Genomic DNA, 26,685 nt, shown 5'->3' with positions numbered 1-26,685 from the left:
TTCGTCTTCTTGGAAGGTGTCTGGACAGTGGAGCAAGTCCCTCTTAACTAAGAGTGGCGGTGTTTTGCTTCCACACCCCAGGCCCTCACTGAGTCCCTCACTGACACCAGCCAGGGTCCTGCCTCTTTCTAAACGAGTAGACAGTGGAACTCGGCTCCTCTGCGCCATCCCCTCTCACCCACTGCTTTCAGACAAAGGCACCCTAAAGCCCCACCGGGGCAATCAGGAGTACAAGTGGCTTGTGTTGGTCCTGAAATAGAGCCGAGTGCCAAGCTCCATTGTCATAACTGCCCCACTGACAGCACAGTGGCACAACAGCCGCCTCTGCCCTTAGTTTCTACTTCTCATCTGGGGAGGACTTTTTCCAAAGCAAGTCCAGACGGCACAGACTGCATCCACTTCTACCCTTTAAGATTCCTGAGTCCCCAAGTATGCAGGCCGGTACTTCTACCTCAACCCTTGGCACGAGCATTACAGCTCTGTCTCTCTGCAGCCACTCAATCCTCCTCCTTACCCACAGAGCTTTCAATGTTCTTTCTCTGTCACCAGTGAAAGGAAAATGACAAGGGCTAGAGCAATAGTGCAGCAGGCAGGGTGCTTGCCTTTCACATGACTAACCCAGGTTTGATCCCTGGCATTCCATTTGGTCCCCCGAGACCCACCAGAAGGGATCCCTGTGTGCAGAGCCAGGAGTAAGCCCGGGGCACCACTGGGTGTGCTAAAAAAAAAAAAACACAAAACTAAAATGATAAGACACAGAAACATCATTTTATTCTTTATCCGAGAAATAATCGACTATGACGGGGCAACCACTGACAATTTGTTCCATATAAAACTACATCATCTGGCTGTATTGTTCAGAAGAGAAAAAGCAAATTTTAGTTCACTGTGAAAATTGAAGAAAAATCAAGAAGGTACTAAACGCTTGCCGCGTTTCATACACGGCCGCCCACACGTTCTCCAGTGAAGGTGGCCTCAGACAGAGGTGGTCCCGTTACAGGAAGAGGAACAGGTGCCTCCCCTGGCTGCTCCGTGCTCAGCGGCAGGCCCTGTTGAACTCCTGAAGTGCCCAGCGCCTGTTCTCCGTTGTCTGCTTGAGCTGTGTGTACTCTTTCACCAGCCTGTCAAACTCCTCCCCAAGGACCTCATAGGTGTTCAGGACCTGTCGGGACTTCTCCATGTCCTGCTCCTGTAGGCAAATGGCCCCCTCCAAACGGTCCCTAAAAGCCCAGGCACAGAAGGTCTACCATGAGGATCTGGCTCCTCCCCAAGCAGAGAAGAGGAACGTGTTAAACTGAGCCAGTCGGGAGATGCAGCAATAGTACAGCGGAGAGAGCACCTGCTTTGCATGTGAGCACCTCGGGTTTGGTCCCTGGCACCCAATATGGTTCCCCGAGCTCACCAGGAGTGATCCCTGAGTGCAGAGCCAGGAGTAAGCCCTGAGCACCATGGGTGTGCCTCCCGCCCTCCCCACTACCTGGAAAAAAAAAAGGGGGCCAGTCTGCAGAGCACAGGAACTGGCTTGGAATAATTGTACCAGGCTTCACAATTCTCACCTAATGAGACGATGAACTTCCACTTTCTCAGCAGTGTAAGTGTCAGACAAAATCTTTAGCATCTCCATCCTGACAGAGAGAAGAAGGAAATGTCCAGCTGAGAATCTCCATAGAAGCAGTTAGTATTGAGGCACTGTGCCTGCCCACATCAGGGTGGACACTACTTTGGGGAGAAGAAACATGACCATGCTGACCCTTGAAAAATCGCTATTTCTGGAGGCTCTGAATGAAATATCCAGGAAGAGAAAGTTAGCTCAAGTGGCAGAAAGTATGTCTAGCAGGCTCAGTCCCAAGCACAATGTCCCCAGCCCCACCTCCAAGCATGGCCAGATGTGACCCTGGTAGCTGCCAAGCACCTCTGGGGGTGGACTCTATATAAAATAAATAGGGGTAAGACATAGCTCCTCGGCTGAGTGCACATTTTGCACACAGGAGCCCCCGGTTTGATCCTGGGTACCACATGGTCCCCCAAGCACTGCCAGAAGCAACCCTGAAGCACCGAGCAGCAAGTAGCCCCCAAGCACTACTTGATGTATCTCCAAACCATTTAAGTAAATATTGAGTGGGATGGAGCTCAACACTACAGCACATGCCTTGCATGTGTAAGGCCCTAGATCTGATCCCCAGCATTAGAAAAACATTTTTTTTTTAAAAAAAGGTAAAATAAAAGACCCTGAAGGCTTTCTGAATGATCTAAAGGCCATACTGCTACATGACCTTTACTGAACACCCATAAGGACCTGGCAGATGGAGAGAAAGAAGGTGGGAAGGTGGGAAGGGGGCTCCCGGGCTAGAATGTGGAACCCGGCTCGGAGGGCTTGAATACACAGGGAGCCTCAGGGTCAGTCCCCTGCACAGACTGCCCCAGTGCACTGCCACATGAGGCTCTCAAACCAAAGACCCCCCCCATCAAATGAGGCAATGGCGGGGCGGGGGGAGGGGGGAGTCTTCGGAGGGGAGTTAGATCTACGTGAGACATGAGATAGCGTCCCTTGGGTCCAGAAGTCAGCGCTCACCTCAGCTTGAGCACCATGGCACTGCACTTGATCTCCAGGTACTGGGCGTTGACACGGTCTAGCTCAGACTGCGCCTGTAGCCGGTGCTCCTGAAGTAGCCTCTGCAGCAAGGCCAGGCAGCGGAGAAGCACCTGGGGCAGCCCCAAGCGGAGAAGAGCACAGGAAGATGGGGTGAACAACGGCAAAGAGGGCCAGGCAGATCCAAAACCCAGGCCCTCCCCAGGCGCCCCTGCCTGGCACACCTGCGAGTAGGCAGCACTCCTCTTCTCCAGCAGCACCTGCAGCTCCTGCTGCTGGCTCCGCCCGTCCTCGTACTGCTGCTTCTCACCTGCCAGGACCTCGGCCAGCTTCCACACCTTGGCTGCCTTCAGCGTCTCACTGTCTGAATCTGGGCAAAGACACAGAACACTGGACCAAAGAGCCCGTCAGTGCCCCTAGCCAGCGTGGAGCTGAGGGGATTCTGTCTTCTGCCAGGTTTCCTGCCTACAGCTTGTCAGAGATGGCCCAATTCTCATAACGAAGTCCTCTTCACTCTTACCTTGAATTCCATTTTGCTCTTTAATGTGTTTATAAATTATATTATTAAAGTGAAGCAAGATCTTACTTTTTTTTTTCTTTCTGGGTCAAACCCGGCAATGCTTAGGGGTTATTCCTAGCTCTGCACTCCGGAATTACTCCTGGCAGTGCTTGAGGGACCATATGGAATGCCAGGGATCGAACCTAGTGGGTCACGTGCGAGGAAAGCACCCTACCAGCTGTACTATCGCTCTGGTCACCAAAGCAAAATAGCTTCATTAAAGGAAACTTGCTTAGAAAGATGTGAGAGAGGGGCTGGAGTGATAGCACAGCGGGTAGGGTGTTTGCCTTGGATACAGCCAACCCGGGTTTGAATTCCAGCAGCCCATAGGGTCCCCTGAGCACCGCCAGGAGTAATTCCTGAGTGCAGAGCCTGAAGAAACCCCCAAGCATTGCCGGGGAAAGGAAGGAAAGAAGGAAGGAAGGAAGGAAGGAAGGAAGGAAGGAAGGAAGGAAGGAAGGAAGGAAGGAAGGAAGGAAGGAGAGGAAGGAGAGGAAGGAAGGAAGGAAGGAAGGAAGGAAGGAAGGAAGGAAGGAAGGAAGGAAGGAAGGAAGGAAGGAAGGAAGGAAGGAAGGAAGGAAGGAAGGAAGGAAGGAAGGAAGGAAGGAAGGAAGGAAGGCCGGAGAGATTGAACAACAGGTAAAGTACTTGCCTTGTATTTGGCCAACGTGGGTTGGATCTCCCAGTATCCCATATATGGTCCCCTGAGCACCACCAGGAGTGATCCTGGGTGCAGAGCCAGGAATAACCCCTGAACAGCACTGGGTGCAGCCCAAAACCAAACCAAAAAGAGTGAGAGGAGAGAAAGAGAGGGAATTCCTGTTCACAAGACAGCATAGGCTTCTCCAGAGTGGAAAAAAAAAAAAAAGCAAAGAGACAGAGACAAACAGGCGAGATACGTGTTTAAGAAAGAACACAGGCTTGAAGAGCAAGCCTGGTCCTTCATTATTAAATCACGGGAATAAAGATAAGTGGGATTCTATTAGCCTAAACTCTTCACTATTCCATCTGACTCTCCTGAGACAACCTTATCCTTCCCTGCAGCAACGGGACAATCCCACCTGGTACCCCGCTGATTAAAGCATCCTGACGAAATTCACTGCTTTTTTCCTGCCAGCAAGGAAACAAAGAGCATCGCATCACTCAGGCTCTCCAGCTTTGGCTCCAAATCTAAAAATCCAAATTCTTTGGGGCTGGAATGATAGTACAGCGGGTAGGGCACTTACCTTGCATGTGGCCAACCCAGGTTCAATCCCTGGCAGCCCATATGGTCCCCCAAGCAACACCAGGAGTAATTCCTGAGTGCAGAAGCAGGAGTAAATTCTGAGCACAGCAGGGTGTGGCCCAAAAATGAAAAAAATAAATAAAATAAAATAAAATAAAACTCAAAGTACTTTTTTCTCAGAACAGGCTGGGCACACAGTAGGTCAGCTGCGAATAAAAGACCTCGAGAGCTGCCCTCACCTGCACTGGGGTTGTGGTAGCAGAGCAAAGTGAAGCATTTCTTCTTGAGCTGTTCCTCCACTTCAAGCAGAAGCTGAGCTCTCATCCACGAGAAATTCTACAGCCGCAGCCAAGAGAGATACAAACGAACCCTTAGGACAGGAAGATCCAGGGCCAAGAGATGGTTCAGGGGTTAAGGCGCTCGCCTTGTACATGCTGATCCTGGTTTAGTCCCCAGCACTACTTGAGATCCTCCGAACCCCACCAGGCATGAGCAAAGAGCCCAAAGTTGCCCCTGAGTACTACTGGGTTGTGGCCAAAATGCCCCTCTTCCCTGAATAAAGAACCAGAAAATAGTCAATGAATGCATGATGACCACAATTTCAGTGATAGCCAAAGAAAATGCACCCAGGGGCCAGAGCAATAGTACAGTGGATAGGACATTTGCCTTGCACACAGCCAACTGGGTTCAATCCCACATCCCATTTGGTGCCCTGAGCACCGCCAGGAGTGATTCTTGAGTGCAGAGCCAGGAATACCTTCTGAGCATCACCAGGAGTGACCCAAAAAGAAAAAAACCAACCAAACAAACAAACATTGGAACTAATTATAAAAGAGCAAAGATGGACATGACATTATACTACTATCTGTGTGTGTTACTTCTCTCATTTTGGGTTTCAGGGCCATACCTGGCAGTACTCAGGGTCGACTCCCCATTCATTGCTTAGGGGACAAAGAGGAACTGATAGGAAAAGGAGACAGACTCCCGGCCTTCTACATGCAAAGAATACACAACAGCCCCTTTGAACTGTCTCTCCAGCTCCTCAGTGTAGTTTGTAACAGTAAAAATGTGTAAATAATCTTATTTATTTATTTATTTATTTTGCTTTTTGGGTCACACCCAGCGATACTCAGGGGTCACTCCTGGCTCTGCACTCAGGAATTACCCCTGGCCGTGCTCAGGGGACATATGGGATGCTGGAATCGAACCCGGGTCAGCCGCATGCAAGGCAAACGCAATAGCTCCAGCCCCTAAATAATCTTAATATCAACAAGGGTAAGTGAATCACACCATGTCCATATAATAGAATCCTAGTGGTGATTTAAAGTAAGATGTTTCAATACCGAATGCTTTAGGAGAAATCATCTAATTCTATTATTTTGTTTTTCTTTTTGAGTCACACCCGGAGATGCACAGGGGTCACTCCTGGCTCTACACTCAGGAAGCACCCTGGTGGTGCTCTGGAAACTTTACGGGATGCTGGGAATCGAACCTGGGTCTGCCACGTGCAAGGCAAAATGCCCTACCCGCTGTGCTATTGCTCTAGCCCCAAAACTTCTAATTTTAGGTTTATTGACTTAAAAAGAAGTCCAAAGCGTATTAAGCAAAAATACATCACCCTTTCTATACACTATGAGGGTGTGTATCATTATTCCAAGCTGGATATGGTAATATGTCTGTATGTAGTAAATTTGAGTATAAACACCATAAATGCATATAATTTTTACAAAAGCAATAAAGCTTTTTTGGGGGGATGTGGGGAATGAGGCAGGGCCAGGGGTGGTTTCAGGCTAACTGGGCTCAGGGGATCTGTGGTGCCAGGGACTGAACCTGGGTCAGCTGAGGACAAGGCAAACAAAAGCAACAAAGCTTAACCAAAAAAGCCTCAACACATGGGCAGATTCATCTACGCACATATGCATAAACACATGAGCGCACACAGGCGGGCCCACCTCTGAGGGGGGCGTGAGCTCCAGCAGGTCTGCTCTCTGCAATCCGAGCAGGGGCGGCCTCTCCTTCTCCTGGCTCGGGTCTAGGAGTCGGGTCAGTTCCGTTACAAGCAGCCTTTGCTCAAGGACTTCATGAAACTGAGACAAAATAAAAAATCAGAGGTCACCATGCAACTCCTCACACTCCATTCTTCACACATTCGCAGTGTCTTCAGCCATGTCATCCCCTTCAGGTGACCTCTCAGCTGTCAGTGCCCTCTCCCGGCAAGTCTCTCCCAAACCCTGACAACCCACCACCGCCTTCCGCGACGACTTGGGTTGGGACGACCATAACCGGAACTGAAGCGCCCATTCCCCTGGATCAGAGAATCAGAGCTGGCCTGACGAGGCCTCACCTTTCTGTCCTCGGAAGTAAAATGTGTGTCTTGTGACTTCACATAATAGTCTACCAGCAGCTCTTGAACGACTCTCTGTAAAATCTCAGACCGCAGCCACGCCGTCTTATGCAGTCGAAGTTCCTTCCATGCCTAGCAAACAAAACAAATCCCAGGGGAGAATTCACCTCACCCTCTCTCGTGCTCTCATTCTCCTTCTGCCTGTGCCAGCCCTCTCCCCAGGGCCTTACCTGAGCCTGCTCCTTGGCGAGGGTGAGGCTGAGGCCACTCTCATCCACGTGCTGTGAGAGCCCCAGCAGCAGTTTGCTGAAGTGTGGGTTCTGTAACAGGTCCTCTTCACTCAGGTTACAAGGAGGAAGCTGTTTGCTGCACACTTGAGGGCACATCCCCCATGGGGGACAAAAAGGGAAAAGGAGGTATGGACCCTTACTTTATAGAACAGAGCTTTTTTTTTTTTTTTCTTTTTGGGTCACACCTGGCAATGCACAGGGGTTACTCCTGGCTCTGCACTCAGGAATCACCCCTGGTGGTGCTCAGAGGCCCATATGGGATGCTAGGAATTGAACCCGGGTCGGCCGCATGCAGGCAAATGCCCTACCTGCTGTGCTATCGCTCCAGCCCCAAGCTTTTTTTTTTCTTTTAACCCTCACATTTCCAAAAGAACCTTAAGTTTTTGGTTGAGATGCTTAATCTACTGGAAAAATATGTATCTTTAATATTTAAAAATGAACTCTATAGCTGATATTCAAAGTAATGAGTATCTGTATTACAGAAGAGGCTATAGGATCTGGGATGTGGTAGAATGTATGCCTTGCATGTGTGAGGTTTGATTCACCAGCAGCACACGAATCACGAAATCCCGTTGATTGTCGAATTTCTCGAGCGGTCTCAGTAACCTCTCCTTCGTGCTATCCCTGAGATTTTTGAAGCCTCTCTCTACTCAGCCTTCCCAACGATGCCGCATTGGAGGCTCTTTCAGGGTCAGGGGAATGAGATCCAGCTTGTTACTGGCTTTGGCATATAAATACACCATGGGAAGCTTTCGAGGCTCTCCCAGAGTTTCTGAGGAAACTCTCAGTAACTTGCTAGTTTTTCCCAGAGGGAGAAGTAGGTTATAACATATAACCACAAAAATAAATAAAAATATGTGGCTGACTGGGGGGCCGGAGTGATAGTACAATAGTTAGGGTGTTTGCCTTGTGTGTGGCTGACCCGGCATCACATATGGTCCCCTGAGCACAGCCAAGAGTAATTCTTGAGTGCAGATGACTCAAAAAACAAAACAAAAAACAAACAAAAGTGACTGGAGAGAGTACAGAAGGTAAAGTGCTTGCCTTGCATGCAGTCAACCGATTTCTATCTCTGGCACTGCATATGGTCCCCAGAGCACTGCCAAGAGTGATTCCTGTGGGGCTGGAGCAATAGCACAGCGGGTAGGGCGTTTGCCTTGCACAAGGCCGACCCGGGTTCGATTCCCAGCATCCCATATGGTCCCCTGAGCACCGCCAGGGGTGATTCCTGAGTGCAGAGCCAGGAGTAACCTCTGTGCATTGCCGGGTGTGACCCAAAAAGCAGAAAAAAAAAAAAGAGTGATTCCTGAGTGCAGAGCCAAGAGTAACCTCTGAGCACTGCTGGGTGTGGCCCCAAAACTAAATAAATAAAAATTAAAAGGAAGAGGTGGATAGAGAGATAGCTCAATAGGATGAGTGTATGCTTTGCATGCAGGAAGCACAGGTTCAATTCCTGGCCTCCCATCACACACACACACACACACACACATAGGCCAAGAGCACATGAGCTTGCCCAAAGCTCCCAATTCTGATCCCCAGCACCACACTACATGCCTTCCCCACTCCAACACTGCCTAGTACAGCCCTGGTGGTCCTGACATCACTGGGTGCACTCCTAATGGCCACCAGTACCCCTTCACCTCAGATCTGATGGGCTCTACCTCTGCACTGCCAGGTCTGAAACCCCGCTAGAAACCCTGCCCAGAAGAAAAGAATATGGGATGAGGCTGAAGCAACAGTATAACAGGCAGGGCGTTTGCTTTGCATGCAGCTGACCTTGGTTCAGTCCCCAGCATCCTATACAGTCCCCTGTTCACCACCGGGGGGATTCCTGAGACCACAGCCAGGAGCAAACCCTGAGTACCACCGGGTATGGACCCCAAAATAAACAAAAAAATGGAACCCTTCAGTAGGAATCACCACAGTATCCAGAATGCCTCCTTAGTATCATCATAAGATACCAGAGTTCCTGAGGGAAGGAGGGAAAAACATACACAAAGTGGCAACTTCAGATGCACTCTCTAGTTGCATACACAGAGAAAGTGTACCCCTAACAGAAGAACAAAATGTTCTCATTCTGTAAGAACAAAATGAACTGGCCAGGGTCAGGGATGTGGCTCAGCAGTGAACTCGCTTTATGAGCACGAGACCTGGTTTCATCCCCAGCACTGAAAAAAAAAAGAAAGAAAGAAAGAAATTTTGGGGCTGGAGCAATAGCACAGCGGGTAGGGCATTTGCCTTGCACGTGGCCGACCCGGGTTCTATTCCCAGCATCCCATATGGTCCCCTGAGCACCGCCAAGGGTAATTCCTGAGTGCAGAGCCAGGAGTAACCCCTGAGCATCGCTGGGTGTGACCCAAAAAGAAAAAAAAAAAAAAGAAAGAAAGAAATTTTTTTCAGAATAAGCCAAATTCTCCTTATTATAAACAGAATCAAGTAAACCCATGCTGATGCAGAAGATACATTAAAAAAAGTAAGGGCAAACTGGGATTCTCTGGGTATTTCATATACTTGGGGAACTTTCTTTTCATCTCTTTTTCTATGTGCATTATTAGGCTGAGGTCTTGCTTTCGCTACACAAACAAAAATTTACATTTGTTAAACTATGATAAAAGTCCTTTTTGTTTTGTTTGATTGAGGTCCATGCCTCAGAAGTGTTTGAGCGCTATTACCCTATCTCCAGTGCCCAAGACAGTCCTTTTATAGAAAAAAGATACTGCTTTATTTGTCCCTAACGCTGACGGAGCAGTATGAAATGGCCAAAATAAAGGAGATGCCTATAATTTTCTCCCCCACTTTAATTACTGTGGGGGCCACTCTTGGTGCATGCCAGAGACTGAATCCAAGGCCTCACATACAAGTCATGTGCTCTACCACTTGAACCAGATTCCCAGTCCTAAAAGATCAAGTTCTTGAATGATTCAAGATACAGAAAGGGTTTCTGGTATGAAAAGAGTTCAAGATAAGGAAGTATTCAAGATATGGAAGGAGCTGAGATTTTGGAGACAAGATAGCAGGAACCTTCAGTGGGGGATGCTGGTTACCCTTATCTTCAGGCCTGGGAATCTCTTGAGTTTTCAGTACACAGTGTACAGACAGATACCAAACAGAAGTCTGTGCTATTTTTCCAATGAAAGAGTGCTTAAGACACTTCATACACAGAGTCAGATAGATAGCACAGCAGCTAAAGTGCTTGCCTTGCATGTAGTCAACCAATTCGATGTGGGGCACCAAATATAGTACCCTGAACACTGCCAGAAGTGGCCCCTGAGCCCCATCAAATGTGTCCCTAAACCCATCCCACCAAAAAAAGAATCTTCACATAGAGCCAGAGAGATAATACAGAAGTTAAGGTACATGATTTTCATGCCCTGCATACAACTTCCTGAGCATCATGGAAGGTGGCCTAGGTAATCTGGGCACTGCCTGAGCAGCCCGGCAACCAAGGACCCTTGATTGAAGTGCCAGCCAATTGGCCGAGAATCTCCAGAAGGGGCCCACGGGCCTCCAGACAGCACTTGGGGGCTTTCCTCAAAAAAATATTAAACTTCATTGGGTCAGAGATGTGGCTCAGCTGTAGAGCACTTGCCTTGCATGTGATACCTGGCGTTTGTTCTTTAATAAGACACACACACACTCCACATATATACACCCTTTCACCTATTCTCCAGAAAGCTTCTGTGAAAAATCACACTAGTGAACATTCTAATATTTTTTTGTTTTGTTTTTAGGCCACACCTGAAGGTGCTCATGGATCATTCCTAGAGGGGCTCAGCGGACCATACAGGGTGCAGGGGACTGTGCCTGGGTTGGCCACATGCAAAGCAAATACCCTTCCCACTGTAGTATGGCTCCAGCCCCACGGTGAGTGTTCTCAATCCTTTTTTTATCATAGAAGGCTAGAATCCCGATTAGATTTCATCAGATCTCTTTCCAATAGCCACCCTTACCTTGTTGAAGTATTTCCATCCCTTCCCCAGGCAGGCAGAAATCCCCAGATGCCATTTATTTTCTTGAGTCTTATCTGTGGACCAAATGAAAGAAAGCAAAATGATGGAAACATTTTGGGACCAGAGCAATAATACAGCGAGTAGGGTGTTATTTGCCTTGCTTTTTCTTTTTGTTTTTTGAGCCATAGCAGTAACTCCTGATGCTGCTTGGGGACCCATATGGGATGCTGGAGATAGAACCAAGGTTGGCCACATGCAAGGCAAGCACCCTAACCACTGTACTGTCTCTCCAGGCCCCTTATTTGCCTTGCATGCAGCTAACTTTGGTTCAATACCTGGCACCCCATATGGTTCCCTGAGTCTGAATCCCACCAGGAGTAATTCTTGAGCCAGAGCCAGATGTAAGCCCTGAGCACCACCTGGTGTGGCCCAAAACCAAGCAATGAGCCATCCAGCCCATTTGGCCAGGTTTGAGGGAAGGATCCCCAGGCCCTCTGAACACTGCTTAGGAGCCCTCCCTCTTCTCCTAAGTAAAAATATTTCTGTTGTTTACAAGCTGGGGACAAACCTCAGGCATTATTCCCCCTACAGGAAGGAAATATGTCACACATCCTGGGTTGGGTAAGATCTTCATTTGTTTATGGGCTAGGCCCTGGATCTGTGCTCTGGGATCACACCTGGAGGGCTCAGAGGACCATACGGGGTGCCAGGGATTGACTCTAGGTTGGCCATGTTCAAGATAAGCACTCTCCTCACTGTACTATCTTTTCTGCCCACCTAGATTTTCATACATGTATTATGGGTCGACTTACTAGTGGCAAAACACTTTGCATTCCAAGCATATGAATGTTTTCACTTGTTCCAAGATATCTAAAATGAAGCTGCCTGGGCCGGAGCGATAGCACAGCAGGTAGGGCGTTTGCTTTGCATGCAGCCGACCCGGGTTCGATCCCCGGCATCCCATATGGTCCCCCAAGCACCGCCAGGAGTAATTCCTGAGTGCAGAGCCAGGAGTAACCCCTGAGCATCGCTGGGTGTGGCCCAAAAAGCAAAAAATAAATAAATTAATTAAATTAAATGAAGCTGCCTGGGGGGGGAACCAGGATTTTACAAGTGACTAATTTAAACAGAACACTGCTTGCCACCCCCTACCCCCTTCCTCCCATGCATAAACTAAGTTAAAACCAAGCTGTTGCGGGGCTGGAGTGATAGCACAGCGGGTAGGGCGTTTGCCTTGCACGCGGCCGACCCGGGTTCGATTCCCAGCATCCCATATGGTCCCCTGAGCACCGCCAGGGGTAATTCCTGAGTGCAGAGCCAGGAGTGACCCTTGTGCATCGCCAGGTGTGACCCAAAAAAAAAAAGCAAAAAAAAACAAACAAAAAAAAAAAAAAAAAACCAAGCTGTTGCTTCACAGTTATGAATGAACTGGGGAAAGGGGGTTAAAATGAAAATCTGTCCCCGCACCCCTCCCCAAAGTTTAACTATCAAATTCCCCAATCGCTTCTTGTGTTTCTTGTCCTTTCATCTTAGATCTGTTGGTAGTTTTTTTTTCTTTTTGGGTCACACCCTGCGATGCTCAGGTGCACTCAGGGAATTACTCCTGGGGGTGCTCAGGGGACCATATGGCATGCTGGGAATCGAACCCAGGTCGGCCACGTGCAAAGCAAACGTTCTACCCGCTGTGCTATTGCTCCAGTCCTGTTGGTAGTTTTTGATCATTAACTCTAGAATCATTCCCTCAGGAGTAACAAATCATTCCACACTTCAACAATGACTGGTTTTCACCTAACAGCATTTTGTCAGGAGCACCTGGCAGAAAGAGCCCCAGAGGTTAGCGACAGAAGAGTAACCTAACGGAGTTAAAACCGCTGAAGTCCCGGCTGGAGCTGTCTGGGTTTCCAGCCAGAACAGAGCGCAGTGTAGAGCACAGAATGACATCAACACCAAGGGGCAGTAAAAGACGGGCCCAGCTCAGACTGGAGAGACAAAAATTCTCCCTTGACATCATTTTCCACCTATGCTGCGGCACCCTCTCCTCTCGTGAGGTCTATCAAAGGGCAGCTGAGCCTCCAGGAGCCCAGCAGACAAGGAAGGTTATTAGGATTTAACAATTCATGTTCACAGAACATTTGGTTCACTCCTCCGTTTGATGAGTAACATCAAAGTAACTACTCATTTGTTTTGTAACATGGTCTACAGGGGACGGAGTGGAGGAGTCAGAACCACGGGACTCGATTTGCTGATCATCTCCTAGGGCCTTGGGTGTGAATTCCAGGGACTTGCTATTTTGGTGCCAAACTTATTTTGCTACCTGCGAAACTGAGATAAGGATTCTTGCCTTGGACGAGGCATTAAGAATTAATAGCACCATCGACATGTCAACACAAGGCACCATTTAGCGCAGCCCGGTTTGTTTTTTTTTCTACAGTTCGCTTTATCACGGGTCTAAGCGTGCAAGTGAGTCTGGCAGGTAAATTTCGCAGACGGAAACGAGGACCGACCCGCGTCTCAGAAAAAAGTCACTCTCCAGGCGAACTGCACGTTTAGGTTTTTGAAAGGTGCCGTGTGCTTTTTTATTTTTTCCTCTTTACCCTTTTCAAAAGTGTGAGCGGGGTGGCAATCCAGCTCAGCTCTGCCCCCTCCGCACTCAGACGTGTTAAAACGCGGCTACGCGGGACCCAACCATTTAAACGTTCTGACTCAGGCGTCTTTTAAATTCCTCGGAGCTGTCTTTACACGCTGCGCTGGACGTTAAATTGATTTTACAGGTATTTTCACAAGATGTGACCCTGACAGGGCCCGAGATGAATCAAAATGCGGAGCGGGCTCCCGGCGCCGCCGCCTTCCCCCTCAGTCTCGGCGGCCAAGGATCCCCCAAGGGCGAGGGCGGCCGCCCGGCCCCCGCCCGCGCCCCTCCCCCGCGCCGCGCCGCCCGCCGCCCCCTCGGAAGCAAACCTGCACACACGCAACACACGAGCGCACGGCGGCCCGGCAGCGCCTGCACCCGGGGCCCCGTCGCGCCCGCGCTCCGGAACGTCTCACCCGGCCCGCCGCAAGGGGCGGGGGGGAAACAGACGCGGCGGGACCGCGCGGGAAGGTCCGGCCTGGGCGCCCGGCGGACGCGCGGGAAGGGGCGTGGTCAAGATGGGCGTGGTCCCGAAGTGGGCGTGGTCTTGGTGGTGGGCGTGGCTTTCCCGGGGCGTGGTCGAGCTAGAGGCGGGAACGCGGGCCCCGCCCCTCGCCGCCCGCGTTTCGGGAGATTCCGAGTCCCCGGCTGCGGGGAGGAGGGACGGGGGTGGGGGGTTGCGGAATATGGCAAAACGTTGGGAAAATGGAAATAATTCCCGATTTTTTAATTGGGGGGCCTCCGATGAGGCAGGCACCGTGCTGAAAGTTTTTATTTGCCCAAGTCACTGTCCTACCCATTGTTGCACCGCGTGGGAAAACTGGGGCGCAAAGGCAAAAAGTGGCTCCCAGGTATAAAACCTGCGGCGCCAGTGGCCGTCCGCGCTCCCCCGCCCAGCCTGCCTGCCCGGTGGTCCCAGAGGGCACGGCCCCCGCGCAGCCTCACCTCTATTTTGTCTGCGCGGCCAATCTGGAGCTGGGGCCCAGGGCGTCGCAGTGGAATCTGAGGAACAAGCCCTAGCAAGCAGGAAAGAAGGGGAAAGAGCCTCTTCCTCCGACGGGCAAGAAAGCCCTGCCCAAAGGCACCCTGCAGACAGTGCCACACGTTTTTAGCTGGGATGACCTGCTCACCTCCACGGAGCTGGATGTCTCACATTTGCCCTGCAGACCTATATTCTTACTCCGATTTCTAAGTCTATACTCTCTGACCCGTATTCTAATCCGGTGTGGGCTGCAGACTCCATGGACTAGGGGGCTCCCTGCCAGGAGACTGCATGGAGAGTCTTTTGGGGTTGTTTTATTTAGGGGGAAGGATGTTTAGGGGCTACTCCTGACTCTTTGCTCTGGTTTTCACCCTAAACCCTTGTACAATCTTTTTTGCCCTAGTTCTAGTCATCAAATCTTCCTTTCAAGGTGGTAAACTAGCTTTTTTGGGGAGGCCAGACGTAGAGGTGCTAGGGATTACTCCTGGTGGGGCTCAGGGGACCACATAGGGTGCCAGGATCAAACCCCCATCAGCCTCATGCAAGGCAAGGGCCTTACCAGCTTTACTATCTCTCACTCCTTTCCCCTTTTTCAAAGCTCTGTTTTAACCCCACTCCTGTCCTCTTGAAAATTCTATAATCAGGCCAGAGAGATAGTACAGTGGAGAAGGCACTTTGCCTTGCAAGCAGCTGTTTGGCATCCCTATGTCCCCCTGCATGCAGCCGACCTGGGCTCGATTCCCAGCATCCTATATGGTCCCCCGAGCACCTCCAGGAGTAATTCCTGAGTGCATCAGCCAGGAGTAACCCCTGAGCATCGCTAGGTGTGACCCAAAAAGAAAGAAAGTAAAAAAAGTAATCCCTGAGCTTCACTGGATATAACCCAAACCTCGCCCCAAATGTTCACTAGAATCTAGTTAGCTAAATTATTTTTTAAAAATACTTGATGGGGAGACCAGAGTGATAATACCGCAGCTAAGGCCTTTGCCTTACATGTAGCCAACCGGGGTTTGATCCCTAGGATCCCATATGGTTCCCTAAGCACCCCCAGGAGTGATCCCTGAGTGCAGAGCCAGGAATTACCCTTGAGCACCACTGAGTGTGAGCCAAAAACCAAAATAAATAAATAAAGATGCCTTGTGCTAAGTCAATGCACTAATATCAAATCTGTGTCAGAGAACTGGGGTGTTAGGAAAGGAGCCTCACAGCTAAGTGCGCCGGGAGCTGGAAAAATAGCTTTTTCTTTAGCACAAACTAGAGATTATAGAGAAGAATTCAATGTGAGCCAGTGCAGAAATTTTATGTCCCTGGTCATCTCATCAGCTGCCACCTTTCATGCTTACAATGAAAGTGCTGTCATTTTTTAAGGCTTTTAAAAATCATTTATGCTTCCTCAGTTCTGTAGTGCAGCATCATTAAATACCAGGCATAATATCCCTAACAAACAGCACTGGGAACAAAATAGCAAGCATGCTTTGGTGACTCAGAGCTTATCAGAAATCTACTGAAATTTTCTGTCTCGGATTTGTCAAGTTTTCTACTGTGGTACTACAAAGCTTTCACTAAACAGCTTTAAACCGCCCCAGGGGAAGTGGATTCAAGGGGGCCTAGGCATAAGGGAGAAGAGGCACTGAAAGAAAGAAGAATGTGGATTAGAGACAACCTTCCTAGGCAATTGTCTGTTCCTGCTCAGTCTCAGACAAACTGTGACCTTGAGCTTCAGGTCCCTTATCTGTCAAAGGGAAGCATTAACATATTTCTAGCTCCTCCAATCTCACCTTGTTGATGTAATGATCAAATGAGATAATGGCTGAGAATGGACTTTGGAAAGACTATCAAAGTGAGGTGTTTTTAAATTGACACTTATTAAGTACTTATTAAATATCTCTGGATAGACACAAAGATAAAGATGACCCAGTCCTGAAGAATTTCATAATCTAGTTGAGAAGACATGAACATGAGAAGTAAGTCATATAAACAAGAAAGTATATATAAAAGAAAGTTTAGATTATTATGCTAAAGAAACTTGAGATCTATAGAGTTTTCTGGAAGAATTCACAGAAAACACAGATAAATGAAATAAGTCTTATTTGGATGGACCCCAAAGGAGAGAAAATTGGGGTCGGAGTGATAGTACAATGGGGAGGGCTTTTGTTAGCCTTGCACACAGACACCAGGTTTGATCTGGCATCCCATATGGTCCCCCAAGCACTGCCTGGAATTATTCCTGAGTGCAGAGCCAGGAGTAGTAACCCTTGAGCATCGCTGGGTGTGATTCAAACCCCTCCCTACCAAAAAAAGGAGAAAAAAATTGTGTTGTTTAAAATGGATTAAACAGGGCCAAGGAGAATATAGTGGGTAAGGTGCTTGCTATACATTTGACTTGAGTTCTGTACCCATCACCTCATGTGGTCCCCCAAGCTCCACTAACAGTGACCTCTGAGTGCAGGAGTAAGAACTGCTGCTGGGTTCAACCCAGAAAATAAAAACAAAAAGGAGTAAACAAGGCTGAGAGAGGCTGAGAGAACAGTACAAGATTTAAGGTGGCATTTGCCTTGCACACAACTGACCCCAGTTTGATATTGGTACCCCAGTTCTGCATATGGTACCCCAGAGGGTGGACAGGAGTAGCCCCTGAGTGCAGAGCCGGGAGTGGCTCTGAGTACTGCCTTGTGTGCCATTCCCCACACCCTGGCCCCACACACACACACACACACACACACACACACACACACACACACACACTGCAGCAAAGTGCTAGAAAAAAAAAGATTTTACAATAAAACACCATCTGGTGTCCTTGCAAGAGAGAATTACAAGAGAGGCCTTAGAAATCATTCTTTTTCTCTCTTCTCCTCTGCTTTTTTTTTTTCTTTTTGGGTCAGACCCCGTGATACACAGGGGTTACTCCTGGCGGTGCTCAAGGGACCATATCTGATGCTGGGAATCGAACCTGGGTCGGCCGCGTTCAAGGCAAACGCCCTGCCTGCTGTGCTATTACTCCATCCCCCTCCTCTCCTTTTTATCACCTTTTGCCTCCCTTTTTTTCCCCTGGGTTAAAAATTTTAGTGTGGGGGAGGGCAGCGGCAGCAATGCACAGGGATTACTCCTGGCTCTGCACTCAGGAATTACCCCTGGCAGTGCTCAGGGGACCATATGGGATGCTGGGAATCGAACCCGGGTCAGCCGCATGCAAGGCAAATGCCCTGCTCCCTGTGCTATCGCTCCAGCCCTAACAAGTGGTCAACATGGGTTTGAGCCCTGGCATCTTATATGATCCTCTGAGCACTGCCAGAACAATTCTGGAGTGCAGAGCCAGGAGTAACACTTGAGCATCACCAGGTGTGGCCTAAGAAAAAAATTAGGGCCAAAAGAGATAGTACAGGGGGTAGGGCATTTGCCTTGCCTTGCACACAGCCAGCCCCATATTTAATCCCTGCAATCCCATTGGTCCCCTGGGCCCACCAGGAGTGACCCCTGAGTGCAGAGCCAGGAGTAAGGCCTGAGCACTACTGGGTGTGGACCCAAAACAAAACAAAACAAAATGAAACTAAATCTTCCTTTAAAAAAAAAATTATCCTGCAGAGAACTAAACATGGGCAGGGAAAATCTAGGGAAAGAGGCAAGTGGAATGTTTCAGCTGGAAGGAATTGGGTGTGCTAAATCTAGTGGAGGAACAGAGAGACCAATTGCTTCAGGCTTAGGAGTATGAGCTGATTGCAACATGGTGAGCTGTCAGCTATGAAGAGAGAAGCACTCTGGGATTGGGATTGGAAGCATATAGCTTCTATTTCTAAACATATGTGTATTAAGACATGTGTATTAAGACATATTTGAAACATACAATTCAGGGACTGGAGTCATAGTACAGCTGATTAGGCACTTGCCTTGCATGCAGTCGAACAGGTTTCAATCCCCAGCATCCTGTATGGTCCCCTGAGTCCACCAGGAGTGATTCCTGAGTGCAGAGCCAGGAGTAACCCCTAAGCATCACTGGGTGTGGCCCAAAAAAACAAAAACAAAAAGGAAAAAACAGTTCAACTCAGGGGCTGGAGCAATAGTAAAATAGGTTAGATACTTTCCTTGTATGTAGCCAACTGAGTTTAATCCCCCAGCTCCTTATATGGTCCCCCAAGTTCCACCAAGAGTGCACTTGAGTGCAGGGCTGGGTGTGGCCTCAAAACAAAATAAACGAACAATTCAGGGCCAGAGAAATAGTACAGTGGGTAAAGTGCTTGCCTAAGATGTGCAAGTCCTAGGCACCCCAATTCCAGGAGTCCCCTAAGTCCCACCAAGAGTGATCCCTAAGCACCAAGCCAGGAGTAAGCCCTGAGCACTACAGGGTAAGGATAAAAAAAAAAACAAGAGAGGGGCTGGGGCGATAGCACAGCGGGTAGGGCGTTTGCCTTGCACGTGGCCGACCCAGCATCCCATATGGTCCCCTGAGCACCGCCAGGAGTAATTCCTGAGCGCAGAGCCAGGAATAACCCCTGTGCATCGCCAGGTGTGACCCAAAAAGCAAAAAGAGAGAGAGAGAGAGAGAGAGAGAGAGAGAGAGAGAGAGAGATAATATGTACAATTCAGAGTTTCAAATTAATCAGACATCTGTAAAGCCACCTCAAAAAACAGGATAGTGAATATATGCCTGACCCCTAAGAGTGTCTTATGTTCCTTGTCTGAGCTACACCCAGTCACACTCCCTGGCTCCATGCCCAGGGGACCATGGGTTGCCAGGGGTCAAACCCAGGCTTCTCACATGCAGAGCATGTACTCAGCCTAATAATTCTTCTCTCTGATCCTTGCTAACCACTGGTGATAGACTTCTGGTCATTATAGCCTGGTTTGCTCTTTCTGGAATTCCATATAAATGGAATAAAATTAAACATATTACTTTTGGTCTGGCATCTTTCACTTAGCATAGTTAATCTTGAGATTTTGTATATGTTGCTAATATCAGGAACTCATGTTTTTAGTTTATGTCCTTATTGCTGAGAGATAATCCTTTTTTTTGCTTTTTGGGTCACATCCAGTGATGCTCAGGGGTTATTCCTGGCTCTGCATTCATGAATTACTCCTGGCTGTGCTTAGGAGACCATATGGCATGCCAGGAATTGAGCCTGGGTCCACTGCATGCATGGAAAATACCCGACCCGCTGTACTCTAGCCCCCTTTTATTTAATTTTTGAGATAAAGATAATATTCTTTAAAACTTTGAGATTGGAGCGATAGCGCAGCGGGTAAGGTGTTTGCCTTGTACCTGGCCGACCTGGGTTCGATGTCCAGCACCCCATACGGTCCCCCGAGCACTACTAAGGGGAATTCCTGAGTGCATGAGCCAGGAGTAACCCCTGTGCATCGCCAAGTGTAACCCAAAAAGAAAGAAAAAAAATAACCCTTTAATTTGCTTGGGTTTGCATTTTAGGGAGGTGCTCCTAGCAAGATTCTAAGATGCCTATTTCAGCGTTTGGCATGTAGAGGAACTTGAAAGAAGAGATTTCTGACCACCCTTCAGTGCTAATACCTTATATAGTTTTGTTTGTTCTGTGGAATGCTTGGCCTTTATAGGCCTGTCTCTTCATCAGTGTTGTTCATCTCACCTTCTGCTATGCCATATGCAAAATACAGTCACTCACTTAAATGTTCTTTAATGATAACGCCAAGAACATGCTCAAATATTCCTGAGCTAAACTCCTACAGGGAGTTGGAGGGGGGTGTAGAAAGATAAATTAGATACAACTTCTGCCCACACCCTAGCTCTACTCTTTGAAGGCATTGTTCTTGATCAAGTATTCAAAAAAAGTCATGTAGACTTTTTTAAGTTTATAAATGTAAACTGGAGTCTGAGAAAGGTCCATTCAGACTTGGGCGTTGCTGTGTTGCATTGTTTCAAGTTAGTGAGAAGACTAGAGATTCGCTTGGACATTTGTGAGAACTTTTGTGCTCATGGGAACTGCCTCCCCCACACGCTAGCCTGGAAACAAAATGATGCTCCAGAGGTGAAGATTCCAGGGCAGTGGTACCCTGCTGGTCAAACTAAGAAAAACTTTTGAGCAGATAGTGTTCTAGCACTGAAAAACTGGGGTTGAAATAACTAAATTAAAAAATTCCAAAGCAAAGATGTTAAAAGAGCTGTTGGAACTTGGAAGTCTAACTAAACGACTGTTTAGAAACGTTTTGAAAAAATAAGCCACACCTCTATGTAAGTAGCTGAAATAAGTAGCAGGAATATATTATGGTATTATAAATCCAGAAACTTGTTTCAGGAATAAAAAGAAACCATACAGGCACTCAAGAGATTTTAGAGTTATTTTTGAGGTTCACTCGAAAATGAAGGTATTCAGAGCCACAAACTGTTGATGATTAGGCTAGAAAATTTCATGCGTATTGTAAGTCCATGATTTCAGAAGAAAACAAGTGGATAAAGAAAATATGTAATCAACCTATGACATCAAATGAAAAGTTTAGACTGAATGTTCATAATGTGCCATTTAAGTAATTGCTTAACCCTTCCAAGGGTATTTCAGACCCAACCCCTTTGCAGTTTCAAAGGTTGCCTGTCTGTTGATGGAAACTTTTGTTATACAAACCAGTAAGGGAATCTGGTTTTACTTTGAAACACTCTGTGAATTAATATATAAACAAAGCCTGATAGGACATTTTGGATCTCAAAGGAAAACTGAGCGATTTGGCTCAAAAATGGAACAGATTGAAATAATATGTACTAAAGAAATGAGACAGTAAAAGAAACTGATTCAGAAGAAGGCTAGTATCGTTCTAAAAAGCTAGACATGCACGAAGCAGGGCATGTACAGTTCTTGTTATAACTGATTTGAATGAATGGCAGTAATGCAACAAACATGTACCAGACTGATCAAACAATTTCTCTGGGATTGATTTTATTATTTGGGAGAAAGGTTATTTGTGGTATCAGGGATAGAAATGGGGTCACCACATACAAACGCAAGCACCTTTTGTTGTTTGGGGCTTCTCCTGACAGTGCTCAGGACTTACTCGTGGCCCTGAGGACCATTCCTGGCAGGGCTTGGGGGACCATATGGGGTGCCAGGTCAGCCACATGCAAGGCAAGTTGCCTTATGCATTGTACTGATGCTCCAGCCCCAAAGCAAGCATCATAATCCTTGTACTGTCTCTCTGGTCCCTGTCCTTAATATTTTTTTAACTTTTATTTATGGGGTGAGTAGTGGCCATGACTGGCAGTGCTCAGGGGCTGTTCCTGCTTCTGAGCTATGTAGTGCCAGGGATTGAACAAGGGTTGCTCGGTCTCATGCAAGGGAAGTATCTTGCCCCTGCCCCCGTGCTATCTCTCTGGCACCCTTCCCCTAGATTTTAAACTGATGGTAGGGTAATAGGGTGGGAGAGATAGTGCAGGGGATAAGGTGCAGCCTTGCATCTGGCTGACCCCAGCTCAATCAGCAGCAGCAAATATGATTCCCCAAGCACTGCCAGGAGTAACCCCTAGGTACAGAGCCTGAAAAACCCCTGAGTACTAGTGAGTATACCCCCCCCATCACATTGATTGAGGTGACATTGATGTTTTGTTTTGATGGTCTTGTTTGTTTTGTGTTTTTGAACCACACCCATTGCTACTCTGAGGCTACTCCATTAGTACTAAGGAATCATGTAAGAGATCATGTGCTGAAAGATATAGTACACTGTCTTTCAGGCGATGCTCAGGGGTTACTCCTGACTCTGCACCCAGGAATTAATCCTGGAGGTGCTTGGAGGACCTTATGGCATGCCGGGGATTGAACCCAGGTTGGCCACGTGCAAGGCAAAAAACACCCTACTGTCACTCTGGCCCACAGTGACTCTGTCTATATTGAGCTGCACATGGATGAGATTTTTCTACTTAAAACACTGTCAAGGGGCTAACGAGATAGAACAGCAGGTAGGGCACTTGCCTTGCATGCAGCCAACCCAGTTTGGTCTCATATGGTCCCCTAAGTACTATTAGAAGTGACCTCTGAGCACAGAGCCATGAGTAAGCCCCGAGCACAGCTGAGTATGGCACATACAACCTCTCCCACAAACCACCCTCCAAAAATAACCAGAGCCCAAAACTGTATCAGTCAGGGCTGGATAGTACAACTGCTAGGGCACTTGCCTTGCATACAGTCAACCCAAGTCTGATCCCCGGCATTCCATATGGTTCTCTGAGCACTGCCAGGAGTAATTCCTGAGTATAGAGTCAGGAGTAACTCCTGAGAATTGGCAGGTGTGGTCCAAAACACGGGGGGAAAATACTGTATAAGGGGCTGGAAAGGGTAAGGCACTTGCCTTGAATGTAGCTGACACAAGTTTGATCCCTGGCACCCTGTATGGTCCCTGAGTACCACCAGCATGATCCCTGAGCACAGAGCCGAGAGACATCCCTGGGTATTGCTGAAAACCAGGAAAAAAAAGAAAAGAAAAGAAAAGAAAAGAAATTACAGGCTATAGGCCAATACATGTTCTCACCACTCAGAGATCACCACTGTAATACCTCAGTGCATAACCTTTCACAACTTCCCCACTAAAAATAGACATTTCCCTCTATACATAGCTCTCTATATAACTCTATATATAGCTTTGGAACTGGATTTTTGTTCATGGCTTTTTTTTTTGCTTTTTTTTTGGGGGGGTCACACCCAGTGATGCACAGGAGTTACTCCTGGCTCTGCACTCAGGAATCACCCCTGGTGGTTCTTGGGGACCATATGGGATGCTGGGAATCGAACCCGGGTCAGCCGTGTGCAAGGCAAACGCCCTACCGCTGAGCTATCGCTCCAGCCCCAGTGTTCATGGCTTTTTTGAAGCGGGGGGTGGGGGGGGTGTTAGGCCACACCTAGCAGTGATCAGTGGCTACTTCCAATCCAGTGCTCAGAGGTCACTCCTGGTGGTACTCAAGGGACCAGGGACCCAACCCAGACCTCCAGCATACAAAATATGTTCTCAACCCATTGAGCCATCTCTCTGGCCCTATAGCAATGTAGGAAAAACAGAACCATGCATAGAATTATTATTATCATGTTATTTATTTATTTTGCTTTTTGGGTCACAGCCGGCGACACTCAGGGGTTACTCCTGGCTCTGCATCTCAGGAATTACTCCTGGCAGTGCTCGGGGGACTATATGGGATGCTGGGAATCAAACCCCGGTCAGCTGCATGCAAGGCAAATGCCCTACCCTCTGTGCTATTGCTTATTGCTCCAGCCCCCTATTATTGTGTTATATTATATAGTCTTTCTGATTTGGCAGTTTTGACTCTGTGTGTGTGTGTGTGTGTGTGTGTGTTAAAACAGTTTTACCTAGAAAATAAGAGAAGATAGTAGAGTGGGTAGGGCATTCGCCTTGCATGCAGCTGACCCAGATTTGATCCCCAGCACCCTGTACGGTTTCCCAAGCCCACCAGAGGTGATCCCTGAGTGTAGGGCCAAAAGTAAACCCTGAAAACAGCTGAGTGTGTCCCTCTGTCCCCCAAAATAAGAAAGAAAAAGAAAAAGAAAATAAGGGAGAGGAGGGAGCCCTATAAATTAGAAAAAAGGAATTGCATACCACAAGTTGATATGTAGGCAATTTTAAAATGGAATGTGCTGTTTTGACCTTTTTGTTTTATTTGTTTTGGGACTACACCTAACAGTGCTGAGAGGCTACTTTGACAGAGGCTCAGGGGTCACTCCTGACAGTGCTCAGCAGATCATTCCATATTGGGACTTGAACCCAGGCCTGCTATATACAGAGTATGTGCTCTCACCCATTGGGCTTTCTCTAGGCCCAGTTTTGACCTTATTGTTTATTTCGTTCTTTTGGCCATTCCCTACAATTCTCAGCAATTCCTCCTGGCTCTGCACTCAGCGGCAGTACTTGGAAGACCATATTGGATGCTAGGGATCAAAAACGGGTCATCTGCATGCAGACACCCTATCTGCTATGCTATCTATCATTCCAGCCCTTATTTGTTTGCTTGTTTGATTTTTTAGGGCCATGCCTCGAGGTGCTCAGGGCTCACTCCTGGCAGAGCTAGGGGGACGATATGGGGTGTTAGGGATGGAACCCAGATCAACCATGTGCAAAGCAAGCACTCTACCTGCTGTACTATCACGTTAGCCCCCAGTCTTTGGGGGCCTTTGACTTTTAAAGAAAGGATCCTGACAGCTGTCTTACCCATTTGTATTTCTGGCCTCAAGACTGTCCTAATGGGGGTCGGAGTGATAGTACAGCAGGTAGGGCGTTTGCCTTGCACACAGCTGACCTGGGTTCTATCCTCAGCATCTCATATAGTCCCCCAAGCACTGCCAGGAATAATTTCTAAGTGCAGAGTCAGGAGTAACCCCGGAGCACTGAGAGGTACGGCCCAAATAAAAGACTGTTCTAATGGTGTCTCTTCATAAGGTAAGAATACTCAGCTGGGGGTTGGAGTGATAATACAGCGTGTGGGACAATTGCTTTGCACGAAGCTGACCCAGGTTTGATCCCCAGCATCCCATGTGGGTCCTTGAGCACCACCAGAAATAATTCCTGAGTTCAGAGCCAGGAATTGAGCATTGCTGGGTGTGGCCCCAAAACAAAAAACAAGCAAAAAGAATGTCCCCTGGGCCAGAGAGTGATTGGAGTTAAGGAGCTTGCCTTGCACATGCTGACCCTGGTTTGATCCCCAGCACCATCTAGGGTTCTATCCACAAACCATTTTCACCTGTTTTTTAAAACACCAGTCATTTTTACTGAAATTGATCATTTTATGAAGTTCACAGAATGCTGGTTTATTTTTCAATTCTTTCATTTTTTTTCTTTCTTCTAGATCATTTTTTTCTACATTTTCTATTCTTCTCCCTTCAAATAGTGTTCTTTTTTTTTTGCTTTTTGGGTCACACCCAGCGATGCTCAGGGGTTACTCCTGGCTTTGCACTCAGGAATTACTCCTGGCAGTGCTTGGGGGACCATATGGGATGCCGGGGATCGAACCCGGGTCGGCCGCGTGCAAGGCAAACGCCCTACCCGCCTGTGCTATCGTTCCAGCCCCTCAAATAGTGTTCTAATTAGTACTACTGAAAATAACTCCTGGAGGGGCTGGAGCGATAGCTTAGCGGGTAGGGCTTTTGCCTTGCACGCGGCCAAACTGAGTTCGATTCCCAGCATCCCATATAGTCCCCTGAGCACAGCCAGGGGCAATTCCTGAGTGCAGAGCCAGGAGTAACCCTTGTGCACCGCCAGGTGTGACCCAAAAAGAAAAAAAAAAATACCGGAGGGCCTGGAGTGATAGCACAGCGGGTAGGGCTTTTGCCTTGCATGCAGCCGATCCGGGTTCGATTCCCAGAATCCCATATGGTCCCCCGAACACTGGCAGGAGAAATTCCTGAGTGCAGAGCCAGGAGTAACCCTTGAGCATCTCTGGGTGTGATCCAAAAAGCAAAAAAGAAAGCAAGAAAGGAAGGAAGGAAGGAAGGAAGGAAGGAAGGAAGGAAGGAAGGAAGGAAGGAAGGAAGGAAGGAAGGAAGGAAGGAAGGAAGGAAGGAAGGAAGGAAGGAAGAAAAGAAAAGAAAAACTCTCCAGCTCTCCCAGGAGGAAGAGTGGAATAGTCGAGTGTAAGGCACTTGCCTTGCATGTGGCTAACCCCACTTTGATCTGCAGCACTGTACATGATCCTCTGAGCACTACCAGGGGTCTGAGCTCTGTGAAGTATAGCCAAAATGATCCTGTTTCAGCCCCTGGCACTACGTGGTCCCCCTAAGCATTTCCTGGTATGGGCCTGGAGATCCCCACCCATCCCCTACCCCACTGGGGTGTGGTAATTCCTGGCACTGTAGAGCCCAATAAGCACCATATCCTCAGGCCCTCACATAGAACCACCAACCTGGTTGACTGAGAGGGGTTCTTGGGCCTTTTGAGCACTACTTGGGGGGATCCCCCCCAAAAAAATACAATTTTCATGGCCCAAATCGAATGCAGTTGCGGGCAGGTTGCAACCTAAGGACTGTTCCCTTCTCATCTAACAATCTAAGTCAGGCGAAGCCTCACCTGTCAGTTGTGTTTTTCACATTAGGTCTTTTGTTTATGATACACAATTACTTTGCACTTGTTGACATGTTGCTTGTAATCTTCTCAAGGCATTTTATGTG

The 26,685-nt window shown here is 48.0% G+C and overlaps 1 protein-coding gene across 1 annotated transcript; it reads right to left on the bottom strand.

The window, feature by feature from the left end:
• Positions 1-749: 749 nt before the first annotated feature.
• HAUS4 (HAUS augmin like complex subunit 4) lies at positions 750-14,074 on the bottom strand. Its single transcript, XM_004609688.2, has 10 exons — positions 13,917-14,074; positions 10,959-11,032; positions 6,949-7,091; positions 6,719-6,850; positions 6,327-6,461; positions 4,614-4,710; positions 2,815-2,960; positions 2,573-2,703; positions 1,557-1,625; positions 750-1,220 (listed from the first exon to the last, which is right to left on the bottom strand). Exons 2-10 carry the CDS (start codon positions 11,011-11,013, stop codon positions 1,037-1,039), a joined length of 1,092 nt encoding a protein of 363 aa, XP_004609745.2. The 5' UTR covers positions 11,014-11,032; positions 13,917-14,074; the 3' UTR covers positions 750-1,036.
• Positions 14,075-26,685: the final 12,611 nt, after the last annotated feature.

This window comes from Sorex araneus, chromosome 3 (genome assembly GCF_027595985.1).
Source record: "Sorex araneus isolate mSorAra2 chromosome 3, mSorAra2.pri, whole genome shotgun sequence".
NCBI classification, from domain to species: Eukaryota; Metazoa; Chordata; class Mammalia; order Eulipotyphla; family Soricidae; genus Sorex; species Sorex araneus.
This window is presented reverse-complemented; position numbering and strand designations above follow the sequence as displayed.